Source organism: Falco rusticolus, chromosome W (genome assembly GCF_015220075.1).
Source record: "Falco rusticolus isolate bFalRus1 chromosome W, bFalRus1.pri, whole genome shotgun sequence".
Lineage (NCBI taxonomy): Eukaryota > Metazoa > Chordata > Aves > Falconiformes > Falconidae > Falco > Falco rusticolus.
This window is the reverse complement of record NC_051209.1, coordinates 25,336,874-25,349,863: the sequence shown is the minus strand read 5'-3', so window position 1 is coordinate 25,349,863 and position 12,990 is coordinate 25,336,874. Positions and strand designations below refer to the sequence as shown.

Sequence of the window (12,990 nt, the reverse complement as noted above, 5' to 3'; positions counted from 1 at the left end):
TCTTTCTTATCTGCTGTCAGTCAATGTTCAAATCAGAGTATTTGGTTAAATGAAGCTTTGTTAGGACTCAATATGGCAGTTCTTATGTTACATTAAGCACTTTCAATTGGCAATCAAAGGGTAGTGAATATAGCCCTTAGAGATCAGTAAAATGGGGAAAAAAGTTTTGGGGCATTCTTTTTTTTAGTAATCTGAAATGAACTGTAGTATTTGTGAGGCAATTTTGCATTGATGCTTCTAACTAAGCTTAGAAATTGCTGACTTTTAACACTGGTATTGGCTAAAGGATGACTGACTTCAGAAAAAACACATCAGCATAGCAATGTAAATTTGGCAGGTTTCTCTTTAATTGAAAGACTTGTGTAATCTGAGCCTAAAGGGAGTACAGTTACACTATGTCAACACAAAGTTTTAGACTGTGTAGGGGGTGGAGTAAAATAACTTTTGCACTTCAAATTCACATCCCATGTAGATAAACTGTGCAAGGGAACACGTTATCATTGGTAAATTTCAGTAAAAATTACTATACCATTGCAAGCTGGTGATGCAACAATAGAAGGCATCAAAGCAAACTGACTTGTCTACATATGAAATTTGGATTTTTGCCTGTCCTATAGTTATAAAATCCTACATAGACTATTTCAGGCAATATGAGATAGCCAGGGTAAAACCTATTTCATACTGAATTATGTGCCTATATGTGGAGTGACTGGAAGACAATGGGCATATTATGAGCAATCCAGACCAAGTAACTGTGTTGTAATAGCAGGCCGAGCAGGCCGAAGCTGTAACAAGCTGCAGCTGTTGTGAAGGACATATGCAAGGCCAAGGGAGACAAAGAAACTGTGTACTGGCAGAGAGATAAGAGAGTTGGACAGAAAGATGAGAAAAAGCAGGATGCCTGCACAAGGGGAGAGCAGCGTGTGGGCACCACACCGGGACCAACCATAGGGGAGATGGAAGCGTGTGAACGAGTAGTTTTAACCTCTCACCTTTTACATAACAAAGCATGCATAGCGTGTGTATTTTTAGCTGGGGGTATGAATTGGTGTGGGTCTATTAATAGCACCTGTAGAGTATAAATTGCTGTGTAACCCTTAATAAAGTGGCACTAACTTGATCACATTGGTCGTATAAGTTGTGTCCGAGCCTTCTGCATCAACACCTATATATTAGACTACAGTGAGAAAAAAAACCCATGTTAAAGAAGGCTGAAGACTCTTGAAAGAGATGTTAAACAGTGAATGGGACAAGATTAACAAGAGAGATTATCCTTTTTGCTTGTCAGTCTTTTCAGCACTCATTTTTATCGTGTTTCACAATATCTGATTGCTTATTGATATCCTAACTCCTTGAGTCAAAGGAATACATGAGAAATCTTTTTTTTTTTTAAAGCAGGATTTAGTCATAATTCCGAAGAAAAACTTGAAAACATGACTTGTATTCACCCTGAAGGCTCAGGCTGTAAATTCTTTTCTTCTAAAAGTGGTTCATTTCAGATAGAAAATTTTAATTTAATATTTTTTATGATAATTTCAGTTAATTGTGCAGCTCTTATGTTACAGAAAGTTAGCTTGCCTGAAGGAATAGCAAGTTAAAAGAGGATATACATTGCAGCCTATGATGCATTATGTGCACCTAATTAGTCTTTACACCAGTTATGTTAAGATGCGAAGGGGAATTAATTTCATGAAATATACAAGAACAAGTAGTCGAACAGGGGTCCAGAGATGCTGTGCAGCCTCCATCCTGGATATTTTCAGGACCTAATGGCAAAGAGCCCTGAGTAACCTGGTCTAATCTTACAGCTGACCCTGCTTTGAGCAGGAGGCTGGAGTAGACACCTCCTGAGGATCATTCCAACATGAATTATTTTATGAATAGGTGTATCCTCAACAAGTTTTTCACTGAAGGGCTAAACTTAAAACTTTTATGCATGTTCAGCTTTGGAGCTGTTTAGTCAGATTGTGTGTTGTGTCTATTACTAAAACCCCTTCTCTTTTTCCCCTCTGTTCAGCTTTCAAGCTTTGGCCAAGCCTGCATGATAGACTTTTCTTCTAGGATAATGGGGGGTAGTGAGACCTAAAGAGCTGTGATTCATGACAAAGAGCTAGTAAGACTAGGATGCCCTAATATAGAGCACTTTTTTCCACCTCTGTCTTGCTTCTCTAGCGATGGTGGCTTTCTCTGTCCACTGTATTTTTCTTTTGAGTTTACAAAACTTTTAGTTCATTTTCACATTCTCTAAAGTAACAGAAAATGGGCGCTCACTGGGTTTATCTCTTTTTTTTTGTCCCTTTTGGGTACTCTTGATCACTGCGAGTGGCAATTTCATTCTGGGTTGCAGACACTGTTACCATAATGAGTGTATTTGTCAGTGCATTAAACTTTCTTTTATTTCTGTTTTTACAGGCAAATCGTACCTGCCCAATTTGCAGAGCTGATGCTTCAGAAGTGCATCGTGATTCAGTATGACTAATCTAAGAGCACAAATCTGGTTTGGGTGTTCTTGGTCACGTGTGTATATGAACTATCCATTAAACTTACCCATGTGGCTTCCAGCATTCCCTTTACACAAGAGTCAATGGACATTTCTTTGCACTGTGCGACTTAATTGATTATAAAGCTTATAATTAGACTTCACAGTTGTGGGATTGCTATACTAACTGTGTGATTGGAACTCCAAAGACATTTTTTAGCTTAATTTTGTGTGTGCACTAACTTTTCCTGGGGTTTGTGTGATCATTCTGAGTTTTGCTGCGAGATTACAGTGGACATGATCTTTTAGTATGTGCTTTTATAAAAAGTGGTAGCTCCAAACAACATAGAAATCTACCTTCAGATACTGTGAGTGGGCATGAAGGGGGTGTGTGTGTGAGAGGATGTGTGAAGTGCACTTGTGACTGGGTGTGTATATGTGTTTGAGAACATATATACCAGCATGTACTAAGAATGTATGTGTGTAGTATTAATTATGCTGCAGTGTATAATCTTATGCTATTTAAACAGTACTAGTACTGTACACTGGTTTCTTTCCTTGTGTTTGGAGTCGCACACTGAATGCAGAGGGTGCTGCAATTAGAGACATTTAATATTTTCTCCTCAATATACTTAATGGTATAAAAAGACTTTTTTACTCGCTATTCAAACAGATGTTATGCTTCCCCTTTATTGGAGGCTTTTAAATGTACCTCTAAAGAGTGTGTTCATTACTCAGTATGTGAGTAACTTTGGATTTTTACACACAATAGGAAATCCAAATTTCAGTATGACAGGTTTACTGCTTATTTTATCAATATGAAGTTGCAATATTGCATAATTCAGTTAACAATATTAACACTTCCAATTGGTGACATTAAATGTTGAAACTTTTCTGTTCTCAGTTCTTCTAGCTGTGTTTTATTTACGTTCAGCTGATTTCAGATTAGACTTGAGTTTTGAAGATATTGCATTTTGTGCTCCTTCTCCAAAAGGAAGCTGAAAAGGTGTTGAGGGTCTTGTGAAAAGTTTCTTCACTTTGACCATTATACTTGCTAAGTATGTATTATTCTTTAGTATATAAACATTGGCTTTAGTCACTTATGTTCTTTGTTTACAAGAGGGTTTGTATACAATTAAAATAATCTGTAACAGGATATGATTTTATTCCTGTGACTTAATGAACAAAATAAAGTTTTTAACATTTTTTCAGAGAAGTAGAACTTTCAATTTTTGTGCTTCAGAAAGGGTTGTTGGTGGTCATTCACTGCTAGAATACAGTTGTCCTAGGATGCTGCTTCTTAGCCTTCTGTATTTTCTGATAGGCTTGGCATGAATGAATTACCCCTATTTCTTTTTCTGTCAAGTCTCCAGAATGTTCCACTGTAGAAGAGTAAATTGGTACACCATCCAGAACAAATAATGCTGTGAAATGGGAAGTAACTTTCATTTGACTGCTTTTCAAATAATATTTTTTATTTGTGCAGTTGAAAATATTGACTTAACACTTCAGACTGTTAAGAACTTAAAGATGTTTTAGTGAAATAACTGTATCTAAACATACCATAGTTAATCAAGGGATGTGATTTTTGGCATCAAAATGTTTTCTCCTAAATTTAGTGTCAATACCTTGGTTACAATAGTACAAGCAACACAACTACCAATATTGCTATAACTTGGTGCCAGTATGAGCTTTGTTTGTTCTTTGTCATTTCTGATACTTTTGTATGCTGCTATGCTTGAGTATCAGTTATATTTTCAGACAATGTTATGTTTTATATGCTGCTTGCCCTTCTTTGAAGGTTCTACAAACCAATTAATTATAGCTATTATTTTTGCTTGTTTCAAATGCTCTTGTCTTTTAGTTCCATAAATAGTACTCAAAACTTTAGTCTGTCCATACCTGTCAATAATTAAGAACGCTAAATAAAAATATACTGTTATATCAACTTCAAAATATTACAACTTGCCCTCTTCCCCAGGCACTAAAGAATGGACTCCTCACAATAAATAACATCAAAAAAATCACCTATAGTAAATTTTATTTTTTAGCAAATTAAATCATGTAGTTATTTTAAAAAGTATGTGCTGTATATGTCTTATAATACTTAGGGTCTCTAATATATCTGAAAAAAACCCAACCCTAGCTGTGCAGACTTAACCATAGCAAACACTACTACACTCAGTATTCACTTTGAAGCATGGAAAGAAGGCACTTGTTCTAAGCTAGATATAAATGCGCAATGTACAAGGCACACTGCATGAATACCAAGGGGAAAGTAGTCTTTCTGTAACTGGAGAAATCTTGGTGTGTAATGTCCCTTTTTTGCCAGTTAAACACTGAGACAGATGAAGATTTAGGAGATGGAGTATCTAATTTGGTGAAATACTGAATTTAATTGTTGCACTACTGTGGTCGATCTCTTCTGGAATGTTACTTCTGTTTCCATGGGACTCTTGGAGATATGTGCAGACTTGCTTCCTGTGGTTAGTGTGTATAAACAGCACATGTGCATGTGTTCCAAATCAGATCAGACCAGGTACAACCAAGTCTTTTGTATTGTGGCTGTCAAAAGAGAAGGGGAAGGGGATTTATGCTCAGCTCTTAACTGCCATGTGCTGTGCACATTTGTATTTAATGTCACAGCCCATTGTGGTGCCTGATGGTACCAGAAACCAGCAAGACAAATAAACGTTCATTGCCTTCCTACCATACTTACCCAAGGAGGGGGGGGCATGTTAACAGTTTACCATATTGGCACACCTGTTAGGTGGGGGGGGGGGGGTAGAGTTGGGGGGTTTTGGGTTTGGGGTTTTTTTTAGCAAGAGCCCTCAACATAACTTTGACCTGAGAGAGAGAGAGGCTTAAAGGCTTACATATATCTCCAAGGTCTCATTTTATCATTTTCTCTCCAGAAAATTTACTGTGCAAAGTAAACCTTTTTAGTGTGTATGGCTTCTGTAAAGGATCTTGAATGTGATAATGAGACATGTTAACAGCTGAAAAATATTTGGAATGGCATTTACCAACTTTTGCTGTTTTACTTTTGAAAAACACATTTTTGACCGAGTTATATTTAGACTCCTATAAATGAGCTATGTGGGTTTTTTGGGGGTTGGTTTTTTTTCCTTTCCTTTGGTACTGTTACCTCATTTTTCTATATGTTTGGTTTGTTAATGATTATCAAAGCTTATGGGTTTTCTTAGAATAATATTTTGTCAAGCATTTTCTTTAAAATCACACTTTATTGTGTCATTTAACATTTTAAATGTATAAATATGTGTAATGAAATAATTTGCAAGCTTGATAATTTTTTAACAAAACTTGTACTTTTTTATGAGTTACTACTAATGCTTTATGAAATAGTTCAATTAATTTTTATTTTTAATCTCTGTGCCCAATTTTGGAGAGACTTGTTTAATAATAAAAATAAAGATATGATGTATACTTACACAATTTTGGCCTATTCCTTGTTCCTAGAAAGGGATGCAGTCCTTGCCTTGAGTAGTCTCCATATTTCAATGCTTCTTCATGCAACTCTAGGTGGAAGGGTAATATGTTTGGGCATAAGCAACCCAGATTTCTGGAGTGTATTCATGGCAGTTTCTTGATGCAGGTGACTGATGAGCTGACTAGGGGAAATGCACAGTTAAAAGACAAGAGGCAATGGGCCCAAGCTATGATGTGGGAAATTCTGATTAGATGCAAGGAAACTTTTTTTTCCATGAGTGTGGTTGAGTATTTAAATATGAGCATAAAGTGGGTTTTTAATATCTCTAAAGATAGAAATTTCACACTTAACAAGGCCCTGAGCATCCTCATCTAATGGATCTGCTTTGAGCAAGGGAGAGGACAAGGTGATCTCCAGAGATTCCTTTCAACTTAATTTTTTCTTATAGTTTCATCCCAGTAACAAAGTTGGGTTGGAGGGTGTGTGTGCTTTGCTAACTCTGTCAAATAGAATTGTTTTAATTAACAGGTTTATTCCTAGAGACCCTAGGAAGACACATTTTTTTAAAAAATGCAGTGTCATGTCTTTAATAGCTCTTTTACAATTTAACTTCTTGAACTATAACATTTTTTAAAGCCTTGTTCAGCTTTCTGCAAAACTTGCTTAATTGAAATGAATGATAAGGAAAGTGCCAGGGGGGGAAGGTGGATTGTTTTGGAAATATAATTTGTATTCTATGTTAGGTGAAGATGTATTATGCATTGAGTGCCCATGTGTGATGTAAAAATATATCCCTGAATTAAGAGGTAAATCTGAAGTACAGAGTTTGGTTAGTTGAGGGTCACAGGAAGAAAACAGTATAAAATAAAAAGAAGAGGGTTTATACTGTGGGTAGGGTTCTACTTGCTTGTTTTTTTGTTGGTGGGATGATACAAACTCCGTCTTCAGAAGTAATCTGTGTAAAGGATACCATCCACACAGTGCAGTTGATCATTTCCTGCTGTTGAAATTATTTTTGTGCTCAAAGCACATAATATTTGAAGATCTAGTGGAGTTTTGCTAAAGATAATCATTATGGGAGGATCTATTTAAATTTCTTTTGTTTTTATAATCCTGGTTAAATAACTGGTTTACCCTTTACGCAATAAAAATTATCTATCAATTAAAGTGGACAGTACTGCCACTACTAATATTTCTACAAGCTAAGGTGCTAGGAGGTCCAGTTTCAGTAATGGCAGAGCCTCATGGGTGTTCAAGACTGACTTGATTAGAAACTGTGCCAGCACAGCTCTGAAAGTAGGACATCTTGATGTGTGTGCACTAAATCACAGAATGATAGAAACATTTAGGTTAGAAAAGCATCATAGAACAATAATTTCTCAAGATGACACTGTAAATCTGATCACCCAAGGACAAACAGAAATTGTATTATTATTTAGAAATACTTCAGTAGCTCAACTGTTCAAATACAACAGAAGGCTGTGACATGGCCAGAAAGACTATTAGCTTTAATACATGCACCCTACTTTGGGTGCAGATACTTCCTTCTTCAGCAGCACTTTGCACAGAAAATACATCAGTGATCTCCTGCTATACTGAATACAAGTCACTTTATAAGCTGTGCTGTAAGAATTGCATTTTAAGCCTGGCAGTTTGTAACCTGGATCACAGAATGATAGAAACATTTAGGTTGGAAAAGACCTTTAAGGTCATTGAATCCAACCATAAACCAAGCACTGCCAAGTCCACCACTAAACCATATCCCTAAGTACCATGTCTACATGTTTTTTAAATACCTCCAGGGATGGTGGCTCAACCACTTCCCTGGGAAGCCTGTTCCAATGCTTGACCACCCTTTTGGTGAAGAAATTTTTCCTTATATCCAATCTAAACCTCCCCTATTGCAACTTGAGGCCATTTCCTCTCCTCCAATCACTTGTTACTTGGGAGAAGAGATGAAGTCCCACCTTGCCACAACCTCCTTTCAGGTAGTTGTAGAAAGTGATAAGGTCTTCCCCTCAGCCTTCTTTTCTCCAGACTAAGCAAGCCCAGTTCTCTCAGCCGCTCCTCATAAGACTTGTTGTCTAGGCCCTTCACCAGCTTCATTGCTCTTCTTTGGACACGCTGCAGCACCTCAATGTCTTTCTTGTAGTGAGGGGCCCAAAACTGAACACTGTATTTGAGGTGCGGCCTCACCAGTGCTGAGTACAAGGGGACAATCACTTCCCTAGTCCTGCCAGTCACACTATGCCCGAATACAAGCCAGGATGCTATTGGCCTTCTTGGCCACCTGGGCACACTGCTGGCTCATATTCAGCTGGCTGTCAACCAGCACCCCCAGGTCCTTTTCTGCCAGGCAGCTTTCCAGCCATCCTTCCCCAAGCTTGTAGCATTGCATGAAGTTGTTGTGACCCAAGTGGAGGACCTGGCACTAAGCCTTGTTGAACTTCATACAGTTGGCCTCGGCCCATTGATCCAGCCGGTCCAGATCCCTCTGTAGAGCCAATCTACCCTCAAGCAGATCAACACTCCTGCCCAGTATGGTGTCATCTGCAAAGTTACTGAGGGTGCACTTGATCCCTTCGCCCAGGCACTGATAAAGATATTAAACAGAACTGGCCCCAATACTGAGCCCTGGGGAACACCACTTGTGATCAGGACCTGATCAAACTCTCTATTGGTTGTTCCCATTTATGCTATTATTAGCACTGATTGTGTCCTGGTTTCAGCTGGGATAGAGTTAATGATGTCATATGGTATGGAATATCCCTTTGGCTAGTTTGGATCACCTGCCCTGGCTGTGTCCCCTCCCAATTTCCTGTGCCTCTCCAGCCCTCTGGCTGGCAGGGCCCAAGGAACTGAAAAGTCCTTGACTTAGTAAAAAAATCACCCAGCAACAACTAATAACCTCAGTGTCCTATCAACATTGTTCTCACACCAAATCCAAAGCACAGCACTGTACTAGCTACTAAGAAGAAAACTAAATCTATCGCAGCTGAAACCAGGACACTATCCAGTCCTTATCCATACCATTTATGTCATGCCACACTTTCCAATACAACCTCATTAACCACCATCACCCTTCCCATCCTTTGATATAATACACTGATATCATTCCCCTAGTCTATGCACACCCTTGTAAAAATGTCTATAAAATGTCCACAAAATGTCCATAAAATATCCATTGAGTTCATTTAGCCTATGAACACAATGTCTTATGGTGGTCACTCAGGAGATGAGAGGTTGTGTGTTGTATGGGGTTATCGGGCATCAAAGCCGGCTCAGGTCAGGTCACTGCTTCTTGTAAGGCTTGTCCTCCAATGGTTCAGGTGGTTGCTGCTACAGTCATTCCTACAACATGAAACTCAAATCATGGGTTACCACAATTTAAAGGTATATCTATTACAATCTCCACCTCTGGACCCTTTGGACCAGCCCATAGGGTTTAACATTGCAATGAACTCCTCCCCTTGCCCCTGCTCTGGCTTGGACTTATCCCCAGACTGCTGTCCCTTAGGGTTGTACCTGCTCCAAGTGGAGCCTCAGCTACGAGCCACAGTCTCTCCAGGGTTATCCCTGCTGCGGCACAGATTCATCCACAGTCACAGTCATTTTGAGGTAAACCTGTTCCAACGTGGCCTTATCCATGGGCCATGACCATAGACCTACCTGCTCTAGCGTGGCCTTACACACAGACACAGTCCCTTCAGAAGTAAATCAGCTCTATCATGGCCTTATCCCTGGCCACAATCCCTCCAGGGCTGTACCTGCTCTGTCGTGGGCTTATTCATGACCACACACTTTGCGGTGCTCCAGCATGAACTCATGTACAGCCACTGATGCTTCAAGGTGTGCCTTCTCCAACATGAACTTGTCCTTGGGCCACAATTCCTTCAGAAGCATACCTTCTGCAGCACAGACATAACCATGGCCACAGACACTCCGAGAGTGCCTGCTCAGGCATGGACTTATGTGGAGTGGCTAGAAGACAATGGGCATATTATAAGCAATCCAGACCAAGTAACTTTGTTGTAATAGCAGGCCAAGTAGGCAGAAGCTGTAACAAGCTGCAGCTGTTGTGAAGGACATATGCAAGGCCAAGGGAGACAAAGAAATTGTGTACTGGCAGAGAGATAAGAAAGTTGGACTATTAAGGAACTGCGTACGTGGGAAAGAGATAAAGGAGTTGGACTGAAAAATAAGAAAATAGAATGTCAAAACAGAATGTAGGCGAGGAGCATGGATACCACGCCGTGACCAATCATAGAGTGCAGGAGAGTGAATAGACAAGCAGCTTTAGCCTATTAGCAATCTAGAAGCAATGTGTGTGTTTGTGCTAGTGTATACATTGCTGTGTATCCCTTAATAAAGTGGCACTAACTTGATCACATTGGTCGTATAAGTTGTGTTCGAACCTTCCACATCAACAAGTGGCACTCAAACAGGGACCCTCTCGTCCATGCTTCCTGGAGCGAAGAGACGGCTCAGAGGGGGCGGAAGAAGCCGGCCGTAGCAGGCGCTACCCTGGTGCCTGGGAAGACGCTTGAGCGCAACCCTTGGAATCTCGCCCTGATCAGGTGAGCGGTCGGGGAGGAGATGGGGTCCACACTAAGCAAAGAAGAAGTGGCAGTAGTTAAGCTCCAACATATCCTCTCTAAGAGAGAGTTATCTTATGATGAGGGAGGCCTGAAGAGGTTGCTGTCATGGGCTCGGCAGCATGGATTAATCCTTTCAGTGAGAGCAGCCTTTGAACTAGCCACTTGGGAAAAGATTGGCGTGGCACTGTGGGAGGACATTAGTTCAGGCTCTAAAGAAAGTGCTAAATTCTCTGCAATGTGGTTGATTTTAGAAACTTTGAAAGAAATTAAAGCGGTCAGCAGACGATTGTATGATGCTGCCATGGAGGGGGACTCCGCAACGGGAATGCATTTAACACCTTGGTGGCAAATTCTGCATCTTTGATCTCTGGTACTTCTTTGTTTTTAGAAAGCACAAAATCATAAACCTGTGGAAATAAGTCATAAAATCATTTCAAAACTGTCCCTCGACTCAGCCAACGGACTTCTGTGTGGTACAGAATATCTTCATAGGCAACATTTAGCTCAGACAGAAATTCCTGACACTGTCTGTGTTTTAGTGCAGGAGCTCTAATGAAGTTAACACAAGAAAGCACAATTTTCATGACAGAGTCCAGCTTCAGTGATTTACAACACAGGGCTTGTTGGTGGATGATGCGGTGTATGGCTATTGGATGTGAATGGCTGCGTTTGTCCATCTCTTTGTTAATGTGTGCAACCACTCCTTTCATGGAGCCGTCCATGCTAGAAGCACCATCATTTGTCACATTGAATAGTTTACCCCAGTCCAGCTCCAAATCATTCATAGTTTGGCAAACTTTCTCAGAGATATCCTCTCCTGTAGTTGTTCCTTTGGTGCTTTTCAGTGCAGCAAGCTCCTTTGTGACTTCGAAAGAATCATTTGTCCCACGAATGAAAATTAGAAGTTGTGCAGAATCACAAACATCATTGCTTTCGTCGAGTGCCAATGAGAAATAGCAAAGTTTTTTTGAGGAGTTTTGCAACTGCAGATTCAAATTTCCCCCCATTTCTTCAGTCCTTCGTGTAATTGTAGGTCCTGAAATACTCACTATACTAAATAAATTCGCCTTCTCTGGACACATCTCTTTGGCCACAGAAAGGAGGCATTCTTTAACAAATTCTCCCTCTGTGAATGCTCTGCCAGTGCGCGCTACGAGCTTGGCAACTTGATAGCTTGCTCGAAGTGATGACATATTGAGCTGCTTTTGCTTCACAAACGTACTTTGCTGAGTTGTCAATCCATGTTTCAGTCTTAATATTTTATCTTTTCTCACTTGTCCGACCAAAGAATCATATTTACCTTTATGTTGAGTTTCATAGTGTCAACGCAAATTGTATTCCTTTGACACAGACACTGAATTCTGGCATATCAGACAAACAGCTCGCTCTTTGTACTCCGGTGAAAAAATAATCAGAAGTCCACTTTTCTTGGAACACCCCTCACTCGGAGTCAATTGTTCTTTTTTTTGACATGATGGTGTGCGCGCTTCCCACTGGTGCTGGCTTGCTTGTCCTGCCTGGGAGCTGGAGGGAGGGAGGGAGAGACGGGGGAGCCGCCCCCCTCGCTGATGCCGCCGCCCCCCTCCTCAGCCCGGCCGCGCAGTCCGGACAGGGTGGCCAGAAGGGACTGAAGGGACTTTGCCGCGCCGGGGCTCTGGCGATTCGCCCGAGTTGGCTGGACCTCGCAGTGCAGAGGCTGCCGACTGAGCTTGCCCGGCGGAGAAGAAGGAGGAGGAGAACGCGGCGCGGTTTGTAGGCGAGAGGCGCCCCCTGGCGGGGGCAGGTCGAGAACGAGGCGCTGGTTCCAGTTACCTCTGGAATGCCATATCTAGGAATAATTTCCTTCAAGAGAGCTTTAACAACTACTTTTGAGTCATTTTTCTGAGAAGGGAAAGCTTCCGCTCACCCTGACAATTGATCAACAATAACAAGGAGGTATGTGAACCCCATTACTTTAGGCATTTCGGCATGATCAGTCTGAAGCTTTTGAAAAGGATATGTCACTGGATGTCGCTTTCCCAGCAGTGTCTTCATTCTTAAAGAGGCATATTCTTTACATAGTCAACAGTTCTCACAAATTCTTTTGGCTGTTGCATAAATTCCAGGCGCTGCCCACAACTGCTGGATTTTGAAAGCAATACTTTCTGGTCCTCTGAGATCTGTCATGCTGCCAGTGAGTGATAGGTAATAAATACCTCTTTGGAAGTAGTGGTTTACTTCCTAATAGTTACTGTTCATCACATTATTGTGCTCCCAGTTTCTCCCAGGTTTGTCTTTCTTCTTCAGGTAGGTCTTCATGGAGATGAGTTACAACTGGTAGTTCAGCCTTATCCTGTTCAGTCAGAATCAGTCATTGTTCAAATCACTTGCTGTGCAGCAGCTTTTGCTGCTTGATCAAACAAGGCATTTCCTTGAGATACACTGTCTCAGTGGTTGGTATGAGACTTTACATAAATTACTGC

At 40.6% G+C, this 12,990-nt stretch overlaps 1 protein-coding gene across 4 annotated transcripts in view; it reads left to right on the top strand.

Moving 5' to 3' along the window:
- The window catches only part of LOC119140693 (E3 ubiquitin-protein ligase RNF38-like), a 176,147-nt gene extending 173,574 nt beyond the window's left edge, over positions 1–2,573 (top strand). For all 4 annotated transcript variants that reach the window (XM_037372224.1, XM_037372227.1, XM_037372225.1 and 1 more), the window contains one exon: positions 2,413–2,573. In XM_037372224.1, the coding sequence (XP_037228121.1) occupies positions 2,413–2,475 (63 nt within the window). In that variant the 3' untranslated portion in view covers positions 2,476–2,573. The remainder of the gene's footprint in view (positions 1–2,412) is intronic.
- The last annotated feature ends 10,417 nt before the right edge of the window (positions 2,574–12,990 follow it).